General features: G+C 40.2%; 2 protein-coding genes across 6 annotated transcripts in view; one reads left to right on the forward strand and one right to left on the reverse strand.

The window, feature by feature from the left end:
* mapkbp1 (mitogen-activated protein kinase binding protein 1) overlaps positions 1–1317 on the forward strand; it is a 57612-nt gene extending 56295 nt beyond the window's left edge. For all 4 annotated transcript variants that reach the window (XM_084393081.1, XM_084393083.1, XM_084393082.1 and 1 more), the window contains one exon: positions 18–1317. In XM_084393081.1, the coding sequence (XP_084249207.1) occupies positions 18–272 (255 nt within the window). In that variant the 3' untranslated portion in view covers positions 273–1317. The remainder of the gene's footprint in view (positions 1–17) is intronic.
* A 1897-nt stretch (positions 1318–3214) lies between these two features.
* jmjd7 (jumonji domain containing 7) lies at positions 3215–16960 on the reverse strand. Of its 2 annotated transcripts, none has more exons than XM_084393086.1 (9): positions 16921–16960; positions 16688–16754; positions 15752–15905; positions 15402–15655; positions 15240–15296; positions 14558–14653; positions 14363–14439; positions 14061–14220; positions 3215–3466 (listed from the first exon to the last, which is right to left on the reverse strand). In XM_084393086.1, the coding sequence occupies exons 2-9, from the start codon at positions 16734–16736 to the stop codon at positions 3378–3380; spliced, it is 936 nt and encodes a 311-aa protein (XP_084249212.1). In that variant the 5' UTR covers positions 16737–16754; positions 16921–16960; the 3' UTR covers positions 3215–3377. The 2 variants fall into 2 exon arrangements, with proteins under 2 accessions (XP_084249212.1, XP_084249213.1); XM_084393087.1 differs by having other exon boundaries at positions 16688–16774; positions 16921–16945.
* Between the last annotated feature and the right edge of the window lie 8 nt (positions 16961–16968).

Genomic DNA, 16968 nt, shown 5'->3' on the forward strand with positions numbered 1-16968 from the left:
TGTGTGCGCTCCTGTAGCTAAGCAACTCCACCAACTCCAGTGAGGAGCAGCAGGAAATGACACATGTGCTGGCCGAAGCATTTCAGGCAATGAGAGATGAGCTGAATTGCCTGCCACCATGCACTCCTTCGAGACCGCCTAGCACGTGCACAGTGTCCATGCTGGCTAACAGTAATGCAACATTGGGTGACGACAGGACGCTAGCCCTTCTAGAGCAGTACTCCAAATTGCTGCTCAGTGCTGTAGAGAAGAGGATGGACAACAAAATCTGACTACTCTGTGTGCTGTGGCTGCAACAGGATACCAAGCCATGAAGACTGCACAGCAGAGCTTTTAATAAAGAGATTGAGATGAAATGCCACTATCCTACCTCCCTATTTAGCATGCTACTATGGCAGCAACACACCCCTGATGTTTCTCACCTCTTTGTGCCCTGCTACTAAAAATGTATCCAGATATTTTAGCCATGGTAACTTTTGAAAGACCTACATGTAATCAAGGAGAGTAATTGCTTACCTGGTTTGTTGACTGCATGGTACAGTAATTTGGTCACTGTCTTAAAGACAAATTAGCAGTTTTATATGGATACAATATTCTGTATATAACTGAAACAAATTGTTCAGAGGAATCTCTGGCAAGCGTTATGTATTTGAACATTGTATTTGATATTTTAAAAACAATTCTCAATGCAGGGACCGGTATCCCTGGAAGTCTTAGCAATGGAGATTTGTCACCCTTTTACCTTTTATTATGGAATGATTTTTATACTGTATTTTGTGTTTGTGCTGATACTCTAAAGTTGAATTGGGACATTGGGACATCATATTTATTCTCATGTGATAGGTCAATGAGTCGCACAGAGACTCTTCAATGTGTGTTTGTTGTACAGTGTCAATGTCCTGATACCCAGCAGTTGGGGTCAGTTGGGTGCCAGAGGAAAAATTTGGGTAAATTTGAAGGATGATTTTGTATTATTTGCAGGACTTTTTTGTACTTGAAGGGTCACTTTCTCATGGATACGGGTGCCTTAATCTTGACCAGCAATTTGTTTTAAGGAATAAATCCGGCATTTGTAATTCAAGCAGGTTATATTATCAAAATGATCAGTGATATTTGTATGTTGTCCACCTCTAATTGCAAATTTTAACAGAAACAAAACTGCCATAAAAGCACTGAACTGAATTGACCATTCTGGTGACACTGATGGAGATGCAATAGCCAAGTAGATAGAAAAAGCTTCTTGAACTTTTGTGCACAAATTATGAGAAAGGTTTTGAAAATATCCTTGTCCTGAAATGAAATGCATTTTTACATATTGCTTTCTGGTGATGACTTCTTAAAGGTATTTTTTATTGTCATGTGATGTGCTCTCATTTCCCCAAGAGATAAACAAAACAGTCACTCTGTAATCCATGATCCTTTGCTAACTAGGTTGAGGTGTTGCCTCTCTGACCTCTGCTAGAAACAATTCTTCTTTTCCATAATATTTATTGTATATTAGGGCACTTTTTTGTTATTAAGCTTATGGCTCTTTTCCACCGAGCGGTACAGTACAGTACGGTACGATTCGGGATGGTAAACCCTGATTCGGCTTGAGTTTCCACCGCCAACAGTACCCTTACTTGATAGGCGTTGTGTATGCTGTAAAGAGTGATCGACATCATTCTCGCACGAAGAAGAAAGCGACACAGTAAACAACAATGGTGGATATACAGCAGATCTTGTTCTTGCTTCTCACATTTTGTTGAAACGGTATTGTGTTTCAACTGTATATTCAAAAATGGCGCCTCTTGTGTTGTCATTCCCCTTGTAGCAAGCGCAAGCGACAATTCTCTGTCAACTAATCAACGTTTTGCAGGGAGTCTAGCTCCAACCTTTAGGTACCGGACTACTGTGCTAAGGTTCGGTATTTTGGTACCATTCCCAACTTCTGACAATCGAAACAGAAATAATTGCATACCGTACCGCTCGGTGGAAACAAGCCATTAATTCAAATGAAGGCATTGTAATGTTAAGTGTACTGTAACTTCTATAGATGGACCTGCACATATTTTATTGTGTCCAGCTTTTCTACTGATACAAATCGCACCAAAGCTAGGTGCACACTGTACGATTTTGGGGTTCTAAAAATTTGAATGTTTGATAAATTAGCATGACATGCTCTTTGTGAATGAAATGTCAGAATGTGACACGATTAATAATGTAAACACCCAGCCAATGCCATTAGTCGTGACCAAAGATGCATATCATACAGCATGATATAAGATACAGGTGATGTCACAGTCACCATTGCCTTTTATCCAGGATTTTACTGGGGTCATTTTGTACAGTCTGATAAAAAAACAAACAAATTGCACAGTGTACACCCAGCTTGAGTCAACACTGCAACTAGTTCAGTACAGCTACAACTTTCCTGGTGTCTGAGATGCATAAATTATATTTATTGACTTGTTGCTTAGTTCCACCTCTGTCACATTCTTTTGAGGATTGTGGGTACAAATGTATTAACAACGAAAGAGGCATATTGTGCAATTACAACAATGCAAATTTTTACTCATAGTAGCCCAAAAAAACTGATATACACCCTATTTCACCAATGGCAGATTGCACTGACAGTCTTGTAGTAAAATAGATTTATTAAGACCCATTTGGTATGCAACAAATGCTCTCATTTGCTATCTCATAAAAAGTGCTGTGGCTTTAAGAGAGAGTAAAAATGCATGAAATAAAAATGATATATAACGTAAGCCCAAACAGACTTGAGCTAAGTAGAGGGCTTCAGTAATGTAGCAGAAGTGAAAACCGTACAGTAGGACTGCATCAGTAACAAAAGCACTATGTGAGAATCAGCATGAATACACTACATATGCATGAAGAACAGCAGAATTTAGGGTTGGCTTGCTCCCTGAACTAGAATGCATGGTTGTACGCTTGACCTGCTCCTCATGAATGATCATGCAAACCATCAGCTTTCAGCGCTATCTCTGTGGTGACTAGCTCTGCTTTCATGTAACGTATGGCCAATTGATCAAGACGTAGTTTAGGATTACAGATGGACCCATAGTTTCTAAGAAACTTGTTTCTTTTTGGAAACTTGTGACTTTGTCTTACCTTTTGCTCCAAACCGAAGTCAAGTGTTTCTATTCTCAGTGTTTATACAGTCTATCATCTGAAATCTCTTTCTCAGAGAAGTAAAACAAATAAAACTGTATTTATTACATGGTAAACTGCATTGTTTATTGCAATATTTATTCCATATCACTAAAAAAATATCATGAAGTCTTTGAATCTTCACATGTAAAGCCACCAGTTGTTGATAATCAAATATATTAACCAAATCTTCACCCTTGAACAGGATATATTATGTGATAACAGTCTCATAGTGATCCCACAGCGTTTGTCAGGGACTCCACCAGCTGGAAGTAACTGTACTTGATATCAAATTCCATGTCATACCAGAAATTCACTGCCAAGACAAAAAGAACATGTTAAACATCATTATTAATCATGATTATTTACATTATTGACCATAAGAGCACAGGACAGAATATGCAAGGAGGGATGCACCAAAGTTTTGGCTAATGAAAATAGTTTTGTTGGAGGGCCAAAATCAGTGACCGAAAAAGACATTTAATCAGTGCTTCTCCGATGGGATGTTTCGACTGTATTCATGCATCTATTTTATACACACAACATGGATAAGCTACAACAGTTAAACATTTCAGATGTGTGGACACTAGCTCTGGATTGACTATTAATTTCTTGGTTTTAATCGGTAATGATATGGTTTCTTAAATCTAAAATCTTTTAGTCTGTGCTGTTCCCTTTCAAAGTTGAACTTTGCCACGGTGTCAGTGGTGTCTGAACATGGCAATCTTTATGGCTGATGGCAGTCCATGACGTCACAAGCAGAGCACCTTTTGTCTTCAGGAGCCGTTTGGGGCACATGGACAAAAAATGTCAGGCGGAAGCAAGAGTTTTCAGCAGTGTGTTCCTCTGTAGACGTTTCCTTACACCTGTGGACTAGGGTTGGGCATCGTTTGAATTTTAACGATTCCGATTCTTATCGATTCTAATTTTGATTTCAATAAGGTAAAAAAAAAACATTTATTCTAAGTCTAATTGCAAAACATTTCATTGTAGCTGAATACAATGAACAAAAATCAACAGGCTAAAGAACACTTACACAAGGAACTTTAGCCTATGTTGTAAAAATACCATAGCAAAAACAAAAAGCCTAACTAATATAAATAAAGCATTATTAAAGACAAGTAAACATTCAGTAAATAAAAAATAACAAAAACTAATTAAAAGCAATCACACAAATAAATACAACTGAACAAAGATACAATTGAAATAAACTGTTTTTAAGATTTTCAGGTACAAAAACTATAATCAAGTGTTAAATAACACTGCACTATATAAATAAAATAAACATTATAAATATATTTATTTATATATAATTATATTATATTTTTGTACATTTCTGTGTATTTGTCCATTCAAGTGCAAAAAGACACGGAAGAGAACTCAGTTCAGTATTGCGAATTATTCAGTATGAGAGGCAGCTTTCTGTGTGCATGTTTAGTATTGGTGTGCAGCACAAAAAAACTAGTCTTCTTGCACTTGAATGGTTTAAAATTACATTAAAATCACTTTTTCTGTGATGAGCCAGATGTGTTCACTGTGACAAGTTTGCGGTAAGGAAATTCCGATTGTGATTGTCTAGTCAACCCTGCAGATGCTGAGGCAGTGCAGCGGCAACACTCATAGTGTTGAGCTGGCCGAGGAATCGGGGAAGTATTAACCATTTCCCGATCTCCTCAGGATAGTTCAAGCAATCTACTTGATTTAGTGCATTCTGAGGGTTCTTTTGATCAGCCATAAAGCACCTTGCTGGCATCATCTGGTTCTGAATTACTGGATGTGGTTGGAGGACCGTGCAATGATGTCTCAATTGAGTTTAGTCCTCCCACCAGCCCCGCATACAGGGAATTGCTGGATGTTTTGGCCCGTGCAATGCACAGGATGAGTTTGGCCTGGTTGCATGAGAAATGGGAAGTTGCTCGTAGTCATTTAGCGCATAGTCTTTCCCTTTAAACCTACCACTTCTCCCTGATCTTCACACTGATGTGAAGTCGTGGAAGAAACCATACTCAGCTTGCATTTTTCCCTTCCAACATTTGAGTTATTAAAATGTGGAGGGATTGGGCTAATGTGAAGATGCCCCCTGTGGAGGAACCACTAGTGGGTTATCTCTGAGGATGAGGCATCTTCATTCAAGGCTCTAGCTTTGCGTTTGAAGCCGTGGCAAACCCCCTTTGTAGCTCGTAGGCAAGGTTTATGCCAGGCTGGTGGTGCTTTGCACACCATGGCAGTGCTGGTAGCATACCAGGCCGACCTGCTTAAGGACCAGGGGCATGGTTTGTCTCCTAAGGCAGTAGCGGAACTGTGCCATACCACAGACCTGGCTCTCTGGGCCACCAAGCAGACTGTTGCGACCATTGGCCGTTCTATGGTGGCCGTGGTGATGGAGAGACACCAATGGTTAAATTTCTTGGGGATTAAGGAGAAATACAAGTATTTCCTTGTATTCCTTCTGGTCTCTTTGGCACCTCCATCGAGACGGTGGTGAAGAGATTCAAGGAGATTTCAAGGAGATGTATCCCCTGTAAGGTTGAGTCCAGACCCTCTGCCTCCTTTAAGCCGACTGACCCATCTCCGGGAGGTTCTTGGAGACAGGAGCTGAAGACTAGTGTGGCTGCTTGTGCCCCCCACCTTTGAATAGTAGGGGCAGAAGCGCCTCGCAGCTAAAAAGAGGAGGCAGGACCTAAGTCAAGTCAAGTCAAGTCACCTTTATTTATATAGCACTTTTTACAATACAGATTGTATCAAAGCAGCTTCACACTGATAACATGAAAATAATACAACAAAGTTTGTTTCTAGAAGAAAATTGCATCATCGTCCAGCCATAATAAGGCAGATCAATAATATTGTTGAATATTAAATGTCCCCAACTAAGCAAGCCAAAAGCCAAGGCAACAGTGGCAAGAGGTTATTAGGTGGCAACCTAAGGGAGGTTATTATTAGGAAGCGCTCTGAGAGAACAGCTGATCACTAATTCAATGTTATCCTCCCTCCCCCTACCCACAATTAATCAGGATTTCTTTGGGGTGCGTGAGGCCCTTGGAGTGCCGACACCAGGCTCAGTCATTGACTAATGATGAAGTGTGCATTTCTAGTAAAAACCGACCCACAATAGGATAGGTCCATAGACAGTCCTTGGAGTTAGCGCTACTGAAGCTAACTGATTAATGTATTGATCGCAGTTACATTTAATTTGCCTTGATTATGTACTGGCTCAGTATGGTGAGTAGTTGTGGAAATCCTTATGGCCCTCACCTTTTAGTTGGGGGTTATTGTTACCCGAGTTCCCGAGTAGTACCAGCACTGATAATTTGCCTGAATCAGTATTTAAGCGAATATCGTTTATTATCTTTATGAGCGCTGTTTCTGTGCTGTGGTGCGGTCGGAAACCAGATTGAAAATTGTCAAAGTATCCATTCGTGCATAAGAATTTGTTCAGCTGATTGAAGACAATTTCTTCAATGATCTTGCCTATGAAAGGAAGATTTGAGATCGGCCTATAGTTGCTTAATATGGTCTTATCCAGATTGTTCTTTTTCAGGAGGGGCTTGACAACTGCAGTTTTCAGGGAGTTTAGAAAACTCCCAGAGAGAAGTGAGGCATTTACCACTTCTAGAAGATCTGCTTCTAAACTGTTTAACACACTTTTGAAAAAAGATGTGGGAAGTGTGTCAAGAGCGCAGGTTGATGTTTTAAGGTGCTGTACGGTTTCTTCCAAAATTTTGCCATCAATTTCTTTAAAATCAGACAAAGTTTCTACTTTCTCAGGTGGTCTGATCTGTCTGACCCCAGCGCAACTCAAGGATGTGCTGATCACCTTTCTGATATTATTGATTTTCTCAGAGAAGAAAGAAGCAAACTCACTGCACTTGTTGTCTGAGAGCATTTCACTGGGAATCTGGCTTGGGGGGTTTGTCAGTCTCTCTAGTCTCTACAGTAGCAAAAAGAGTGTGTGTGTTGTTTAAATTGCTGTTTATAATATTTGAGAAGAAAGTCTGTCTAGCTTTGCCTAGTTCCATATTGAAAGCATGGATGCTGTCTTTGTAGATGTTATAATGGATTACAAGTTTTGTCTTCCGCCACATGCGCTCTGCTTTTCTGCATTGTCTTTTCATATTTTGCACTGCTGTTGAGTTTCTCCAAGGTGCTTTTTGTCTGCCATTCTTCTCCCTGACTTTCACAGGAGCAATATCATCAATTACACTTTTAACTTTTGAGTTAAAAGAATCAAGGAGAAAATCAACAGAGTCAGCAGATATGCTTGGTGTTAAGGATATAGCCTTCATAAATAGTACACTAGTGTTCTCATTTAAGCATCTCTTCTTGACAGACACAGATCTAGCTTCAGTGGCAGGAGAGATCAATATATCAAAGAAAATACAGAAATGATCAGACAGTGCTACATCCTTAATAACAATCGATGAAATGTTTAGACCCTTACTGATAAGTAAATCTAGAGTGTGTCCGCGATTGTGTGTGGGTCCATGTACATGCTGAGTCAGATCAAAAGTTTTTAAAACAGTTTTGATTTCTTTTGCCATATTGTTTTCTGCACTATCTATGTGGATGTTAAAATCTCCAGCAATGGCAAAACAGTCAAACTCTGAGGTAATTGTTGATAACAGTTCTGTAAAGTCCTCAGCAAAGGCTGGAGAGTATTTTGGAGGCCTGTAAATAATGATAAGTAAAATGCGTGGAGCACCTTTTAACACAATACCCAGATATTCGAAAGAAGGGTAATTCCCAAATGATATTTGCTTACATTGATAGATATCTTTAAAAAGAGCAGCTAGACCCCCACCTCTCTTAACAGCTCTGCAGACACTCATAAAAGTAAAGTTAGGAGGGGCTGCTTCATTGAGGATTGTTGCACTGCAGCTGTCTTCTAGCCAAGTTTCATTTAGAAACATAAAATCCAGGTTGTTTGTGGTTATTAAGTCGTTGACTAGAAGTGATTTATTTTTAAGTGAACGAATGTTTAAAAGTGCTAACTTAACAGTCTTACTTTTTGCCCCCACATCAAGCTTAGTTTGACGTGTAATAGGCACCAGATTAGTTGGGTTTGCTGTACGGCTATTGAAGGCCTTAGACTTTCTATCTTGTAATAGAACAGCAATAGAGAAAGATACAGGCACACTGGGTTCCCGCTTTTTCTGTACACATTTGAGAAAGTTACTGTTATCATAGCAGGGACCCAAAACATATCACTGAGAGCTGGTATCAGTTGTTTATGGTTCACCTCGAGCAGATGGAGGAGGGTGTGGGCCCTGGCGTTGTGGCAGAGGCCGAAGAGCTCTCACAGGAGGAGGGGGAGGGCGAGCTGGGCCCGCAGGCTTTGGTGCGGGTGGTTGAGGTGCCTGCCGTTTTTTGGTTGGTATCTGGGGGCTTGCAGCAAAAGAGTGGGATAGTTTGGTTCCAGCATACACCAGTTCTTCCATTTTCTGTGAGAAGCACAGAAGTGGCGATGCTGGAGAGAGGGAAAAAGTGTCTGGTGAGAGGGGCTGTTGCTCTGGTGTTATTGGAGGCTGTAATATGCTGTCCTGGCTTCCCTGGCTGTTTTCCAGGAAGTCGTCCTTGGGTGCTGAATCTTGGAGCAGTTCTAATATGTCTGTCTGTGGTGAGCTCTGTGGGCAGGGCTCAGCTGAGATTGTGTCCGTGAGCAGAGGTTGTTGTGGCTCAGTGGTGTTATCATTGTCCTTGTGTGATATGTCAACCGCATGTCCATTTTGCTGCTGAAGTGAAGTCCCGTGGTCATTCATACTGTGTCCAGGTGTGTGTGTGCCAATCAGATTGAGTGGATTGGCACACACTGCAGAAGGATGATTGAGGGAGAAGTAGATATTGTCCTTTAACACTCTTGAACCAAGTTTGTTTGGGTGATGGCCATCCCAATGAAACAGTTGTCTCTGACTCCAGAAAAGATAGAAATTGTCAATGAAGTTTACTCCTTTTATATTGCATGTTTTTTGCAGCCATGTATTTAGCCCAACAACCGTGAAAACCTGTTTGTTCCTCTTGCTGGGAGTGGTCCACTGATGAATGTTTGAACTTTCAGTCTTTTAAGTGTTTCAAAAAGTTCATTGAAATCCTTCTTAAGGAGTTCTGACTGCTCTTTATGAATATCATTCTTCCCCACATGTATGATGAGTCGATTTGCAGTCTTATGTTTCATCAGAATGTTCTGAAGTTCCCTGTTTACATCAGAAGTTGTTGCTTGTGGAAGGCAGCACGTAGTTGTATCCCTGCTGCCAATGTTTCTGATTATGGAGTCCCCCACTATCAGAGTCCTGGGCCCGGCTGCGCTCTGAGCTGAGTGCCGCTGTCTGCTCGACCTTGAGCGCCAGTTAGCATCAGTGTTAGCTACTGGCCCATTCAGTCTGTGTTCGATCACATTTATCACATTTGGGGATTCCTCATTTACATTCATTAGTACTTCAAATCTGTTCTCAAGATGTATAGGCGGTGGTAGGAGACCAGTGTTTGGAATCCTTGTCAGAGCTGTATCTGGGGTAGAGGATGCTACTGCGGCAATATGTGATGCTCGTGATAATCTGATGTCTTGAGTGCCTTTGGGTCTCGCTCCGTGTTTGTGCCACCGATTTGTAAGTCGATCGGCTTGTTTCTCTACCTGTCGAGGAGCACTAGTTTCATGGGACTCACCGGTATGCTGAGGGTGTCCATGACGAAGCTCTGTTGTGTGCTCCGTCTGGTTTGGTGGTCCCGTAAGTAACTTTGTTTCAAGAACTGCAATCCTTTGTAAAAGTCTGTGGCAGTTAGTGCAGCAAGTAGATTCTTGAAGTGGCATTTTCTCTTATCCTTGTAGGCAGTTGTGTTTTCCTTTCCCGGAATGTAAGCTGGTAGGGTAAAAGAATTCTGCGTTTTTGTAGTATTCCAAACTTTGTCGTATGAGCACTGTGCTGATTTGCTGAAGTTAAAATTAGGTGATAAAAGGAAATAAAATATAAAAATATAGGAGATAAAATGTAAAAGCGATAGAGCAAAGCGTGGAGCAGTAAGCAAGAGCATCCGAACAGTAGCTGAGCAGGAAGGAAGACCCATCTAAAGGTATTGTTTGATGCAAACATTATTTTGTCCAATTAATGGCATGTCTGGGGTCATTGGCCTCCTTTTTTTGGCCTGGTAGAAGTGCAAATTACATAAATGAACTCCCTGTTATCACCTGGGCTAAATGTGCTGCTCAGTCTCTGGGAGAGCGGTTTATTGGGTTGAGCGCACCCTCTCGGAGGATGCTCCCCTGCTAACAGGATGCTACTGTAATGCTAAAGGATTATTTATTCACATTCAAAGAATGAACTGAGTGTTACCTATTCTGCTCAATTATACCCCTATACTATACACCTTTATAATGGGGTTCTAATGGGGTACAGGTGCCTTAAGGTTTGTTTCAAGGGTTTGAAGACTAGAACCATATGTTTATCAGTCTCTCTCACCATTCCCTAAACAAATACTGTGGGGTTAGCTCCCCTTGACAAGGATGCATGGGTATAGCTTTTTCCTACCCAATGCTCAGAGCTTCCTATGGTTTCAACCTAGGTAATGAGAGCATGGGACTCTCAACCCAAGCATGGGAGCATTGGTCCCTGCTTTTACATGACTCTTTGAAGGTGGTAGACTGTAATGATGGTCTACAGAGAGAGAATTTTGCAGGCTCCCTTTAAAGACTGCCCTAAGTTTCTATAGGATGGAGCAAGGAGGTTGGGATCAGAGGATTGTTTCCACCTCTTTATCACTTCTCTAGAGAAAGTGTGTTGCTATCCTTGAATGGAGGCGATTAATTAAAGTAGGGATGAGCTGTCCTCCTTTTTGGGAGTTTTTAAGTAGGATTCAAGCTCTCCGGAGGCACCCTTAGGTAGGAGCCAAGGTAATAGTGTTTTTGGGCATACTAAATGCCCTGCTTTTATCTCTCTCTACGGCTAACATACTGAATGGGCATCCCGGTTAGGAAAAGCAAGATGAATGGGATGAATCTAAAAATGTCTGGGTCTTGAAGTAGGGGTATTGCTCTCTTTTGGACAGATGCTCTATGTGAGTCTAATCACTAGATATTGTGGATCTTAAGTACATTACTGTGGCTATAGGCAGAATATGAGCTGCTCTCCACCAATAACATCTTTAAGTAGGGCCTAAGCTCTCCTGCAGCTCCTGTTGTGTTATTAACATTTAGCAAGCTACAGAGAAACTGGTAGCCAGGCAACAGACATGTGACAAATCCTGAGTTGCATTCTACCAGCACGGTTCCAGCCTGAATTCCAGTGAAGGTGGTAAGGTTCCTAAGGTTTCAGTTCTTTGCAGGCTCCCTTTACAAAAGCTGCTCAATTACCCATTAGGGGTAGAGCAAGGTGGACAAGATTATTATGGATACTTATGATACTCCCAGTACTTGTCTACCTCCTTCCCCAGATCACTGCTGGGCTTTGAAGTAGGGATAATGCCTAAAGTAGGGCCTGAGCTTCCTTGGGGTCAGGAGTCTGGGAAATAAATATGTCCCGATATGCAGACTCATCCCCCTTCGAGATGCATCCCATAACAGTGATGTCATCATCAAACTTGATGATTCTATTGCTGGAGTGTTCTGGGATGCAGTCGTGAGTATATATAGGGTATAGAGTAGGAGGCTCAGCACACATCCCTGAGGGGAGCCAGTCTGAGGGCTGAGGAGATATAGGGGCCTACTCTAAACCTCTGGAAGCAATCTGACAAGAAGTCCTTTATCCAGAGGCAGATGGAGTGGGATAGTCTGCCAACTTGGTCACCAGTCTGTGGGGTAGGATTGTAGGTGGATCAGAGCATTGTGAAGAGCTGTGGCTATGGCATTCTCTTAGATCTATTTGCTCTATATGCAAACTATATGGGTGGAAGGCAGAAAATTATATGACTCTGGACCAGTTTCTCAAATGCCACTGAGCAATAATCATTTAGGCTGCTAACGGTAGTCTTTTTTTTTTCTGTGGGACTAAAAATGAGGACTTCGGACAGGGAAGAATGGTGGATTGGGATAAGGACTGGTTGAAGATCTTAGCAAAGACCCCCGCCAGCTGGTCCGCACAGTCCTTCAGAACCCGTCCAGTGAAGCCACCGGGTGCTGCAGCCTTCCTCTGCTCCTCCTCAGCCTTCCTCTGCTCCTCCACAATGAAGGTGTGGCTACTGTGAGCTGGTAGATATAATGTGGTGAAAGTCTGGACTTCTCTTGTCATCCAGTGCTTCTGGTTGGGATAGACCCTGATATGCCTGTACCCAGTGTCAATATCCATTTAATACTTAATGTAGCCCAGGACAGCCGCAGTGTACTTCTCCAGGTCTTGGTTTTCAAAAACATCCCAGTTTGTACTTTCAAAACAATCATGCACGTGATGAAAGGCATCTTCAGGCCATGTTTTAACAATCCTAGATCTAACAGGATATTAGGAGCATGGGCAAGTGCTCAGACTGGCCCAAGTGTGATAGTGGTTAAGCCTTGTATACCAGTTTGACATTGGAGTAGACCTTGTCCATATTTGCACCTCTAGTAGCACACTTAATGTGCTGGTGGAATTTAGGGAGCACTGCTTTCTATTCTGCATGATTTAAGTCCCCTGCTATAATGTGTACAGCCTCACGATACCCGCTGTATTGGCTGCTAATGGCGTCATATAAATATTCCAGGGCCGAGCATTAGCATCAGGTGGAATATACACCACGGTTATCATGACCACAGCACAGTAAACTCCAGAGGAAAATATATGGGCCTGCATTTAACAGTCACATACTTCAGGTCTAGGGAGCTGTTGTTAACATACAAGCGCAACCCCCTCCCTTTGCCCTTACCGGATTCCCTGGTCCTGTCATAGCGATGTACTGTATGGCCTGCTAGCTCGATAGCCATGTCCGGAATAAATGAATGAAGCCAGGTCTCTATGATTTGCAAAATGCAGATGTCCTTAACGATTATGTTCATTGCTACCTGTAGTTTCAGTTTATCCATCTTGTTAGTTAGGGATCTAGCGTTGATTAGAAAAATACTATGAAGCGGTGGCTTATATGTGGATTGTATGGCTTCATAGTAATTTTCTAACAAATGCTAGATCACCTTTTGAGAATGCATCAGGTTTGCCTGAACGTCTCCTTCAGACAAAAGAGTTATGTCTTTTTCAGGCACCCTCTTATACTCGCGGGCGTTCTGCTTGTGACGTCATTGGACTGCCGTTGGTCAATAAGATTGCCATGTTTGGTACAAGTATTCAAACACCGGTGACACTGAGGGCATCCCCATAGCGTAGAGATGTTTTCTGTAGATGCTTGAACAAAACTTGTTCGCTCGCAGAAAGCTTTTTGCTTTATTACATTTAATATGAAGCAAAATTTTAACTTCAGTCGATTTATTACAAAATTCAAACAATATATGTAATTTTGGCGCTCTTTAATACTGCGTGACAGATCGCTGTAGCACCTCAGTTCAAGCAGCATGTTGTGAACCAATCAAATTTTCCTTTTTACTACTAGTTAAGGCACCAAATAAACATGAATGAACATCAGAAGGAATGTTGAAAGATACAGTACAACTTACTGAAATGAACCCTGTCTCAAGTAATCGCTCAATCAGTGTTTCAAGCAGGGGAAGATGTCAATAAAACAGCTTGTACAAACTGGAGTAGAAACACTTATATTATTAAAAAGTTTATATACAACTGCCTTATGTTTAACTGTTTTACTGTTTTCATGTTTTAGCTATTTGAGTGTTGATTATTGAATAAGTTTGTTTAATTAATTGATTATTTATTTATTCCTTATTTTCGGTTTTCGGCCAAATGCTTCTTAAATTTTCAGTTTTGGACCAGAATTTTCATTTCGGTCCATCCCTGCAAGTTAGCAAGTTAGTTATTGTTAGCAATCTTGTTGGAGGTCACATCACCAACCCGCTATGCAGCCGTGAGACTGTCGCACATGGTGGAACCACAGGGAGGGCAGGTACAACATCTCTCCAGCTTTCACAGTGCAGTGCAGAGGTTTAGCCAACCTGTAGGAGGGATATCGCTCATAATCTGGGTTCAGGGGGTCTAGAGGGATCCAGGGAACCTGAAAGAGATATACAAGATATGGAAATATATTGAGAATATTATTCTTTTTTATACATTTTATCAAATTTATTTATAACATTCATAAAGTTAATAGAAAAATAGAAAATTTTAATTATTTTAATTTGAATAAACTTAAACACTTTGCTTGAATCTTCCTCATCCACAATTTCAAAGATGCCATCTTCTTTCTGTCTGTATGTCGCTGACTGGTAGAGCTCTATGAGGAGGAAATAAAACAATGCCAATAGACAGAGCCATGAGGCCATTTCCTAAAGCATTTAATGTTAAGCTTAGCAAGCAAAATAAAAGATTAGGATAGAGAAACAACTCCTTACCATATGGTATGAAAGGTCTATCAGTCGGAGGAAGTAAAATAAATTCTTTTTGTCCAGAGATCACGCAGTATAGATTCTCATAATGATCTTTATGCACTACAGATACAACAAAACTGTGTTCACTCACAAAAATGGGTACATAAATAAGCAGTGGTTTCTCAACCTTTTTGACTCCAAGGTTACTGTGCACAACAATATGCAAAGGCTCTCCTAGATTTATTTATTTTCAAGATTCCAGAAGTTTTAAGGTTCCTGCTCTTTTTAAACAATGAGTTTCCATGACTTTTCTAGTCATTTGTTATTTGCTGGATAAGGATTAAAAATAAGAATGTTTAAAAATATTTTTTACTCACAATTTCTACACGATATAATATTTGAATGCTTATTATTAAAATGGCAATGGCTAGAAACACTTTTAAAATTAGGCTAAAATTACTCGTCTAATTTTTAAAACTGTGGAAATCCTGGTTCTCTGAAGAAAAAAAAAAGAGTTGTTGAGGGGGTAAATTAAAATAAGATTTGTTGTTTTAGCAAATTTTAATGCTTGTTTGTCTTATTTTAAACAATTTAAATTATTTCATCTTGAGGCCCCTTTAGAAGGTTGCTGAGGTCTCCTGGTTGAGAACCACTGGTTTAAAGTTTACAATATTTGATGTTTATGAACAAGTGAAGACAAACTCACTTGATGTGACAGCGCTTTCCTCCCCAAGCCAGAAATTTACAGCATCAGGCTTTTTTCCTGAAAAAAAAAAATTCAGAATCCACATTACAGATTATTTTTGCCATTCTCCAACCAACCATCCATTCTCCAGGTAGGAACTGAATGTAAAATGTGTGGACAAACCAAGTGCTTCACTCATCCAGGGAATGTGAGTCTTTACGTCTCCCGTCAGCTCTGGTAACTCCTCCGTCAGATTTGAGCATTGCTTCTGAACATAAAACACACCACTGCTCTTCACCTTCCCCTCTACGATATCCAGCAGAGAGGTGAAGGTCATCTGACGTTCCTCTGGCATCACAAAGCGATTCCCGTTTATGGCATCTGCGTATCCGTTTGGAGTGACGGCCACACTGATGACTTTGGAGCCCACTTTCTCTCTGCAAAAATATGAAATAGTTTCAAAGAAACATATTCAGGGCATAGGGTTTACACATTAGAAGTCTATGGCTGACCTGATCATCTGACTGGCTCACCTGAGATAAGTGGGGTTCCATTTAGACAAAGCTGGCCAATCACTGAAGGCGTTGCGAATGATGCAGGGCTTATTGGGTCCAATCCAGTCACGATAAAACTGAAGTGAAGAGAGGGGCCCATCTAGGTATGGCACTGCATCATTAAGATAAAGCTCTAAGGAAGAGAAGACATAACCATATCACACTGATATACAAGTCATTTCAAGGCTTTCAACAAAAAAAGGATTACTTATGTTTTGGAGTATTCTGGGTTAAAATCTAACTTGCACAAATAAAAACTTGTTGTAACATTGTTTTCATAACAATTAATCCCGATTATCCTGAAATATATTGAGTGCTAGGGGGTCTGTGGAAAAGTTTAGAGAAAAGCAGTATTTATTTATTTATTCAAAAAATAAATAAATAAAAATAAGATTCAACTTAGTAAATAAATAAGTTGAGTAAAATAAATGAAATATGACTTCAATAAATAATACATTTGATTAAAGTGTATTTTTTTAATTTTTGATAAAAAGTACAGTACATGAATAAAATACATCTTACTTACATCTGCAACTTACAGAGAGTAAAAAACATAGCGATGTAATGAAGACTAATAGAAACTAAATTGTTTACACATTTATAATATAATATAATATGTTCATAGTATTAATTGGGTCTTTATACATAAAAATATATAGCTATCTTTTACGTTTATGGATGGGGGTCCTTCACATGCTAATCATCATATTTGGGGAGTCTGTGGCATCTAAAAGATTGATAAACCCGATATTAAAAGATATATTTTGGTTCAACAAATATTTTTGTATATATTCTGTAAATGGATACTGTGTAGATTTTCTATTGCATGTAAATGATCTGTCTATCGGCATATGATTATATGGTTTGTTATATATTAAATATGTACAGATGTCAATAGACAGCCAATGAACTCACCCCGAGCTTCTTTAGGAAAATCCCTCAAGCATTCTTTAACTGCATCCATAACCCTATCCACATGTTTCTATGGAACCAATATTTTAACTGTTGGTTTTTCACAAGCCTCCGTCAGCTTAAAATACACATAATATACTTTCTTTTCATGCATGCCAAAGTATCTTTATACGAAAAACTATACATTTAACCATTAATAGTTTGAAATGATTTGTGACAGCTCATGCACAACTCACGTTGTTAAAATGATATAATTTGTCTTCCGCTCATGCGCGTAAGTGACT

This window comes from Rutilus rutilus (assembly GCF_951802725.1).
Source record: "Rutilus rutilus genome assembly, chromosome: 21".
Classification (NCBI taxonomy): Eukaryota; Metazoa; Chordata; class Actinopteri; order Cypriniformes; family Leuciscidae; genus Rutilus; species Rutilus rutilus.

What these genes read in the sequence shown, in the direction of transcription:
- jmjd7 (XM_084393086.1), bottom strand. Translation starts at nt 16,736, where the DNA reads ATGGATGCAGTTAAAGAATGCTTGAGGGATTTTCCTAAAGAAGCTCGG. An exon ending in CTGGATGAGTGAAGCACTTG is followed by an intron (nt 15,297 to 15,401) that starts GTTTGTCCACAC and finishes TTTTTTTTTCAG; the next exon opens with GAAAAAAGCCTGATGCTGTA. An exon ending in GGAAAGCGCTGTCACATCAA is followed by an intron (nt 14,654 to 15,239) that starts GTGAGTTTGTCT and finishes TTGTATCTGTAG; the next exon opens with TGCATAAAGATCATTATGAG.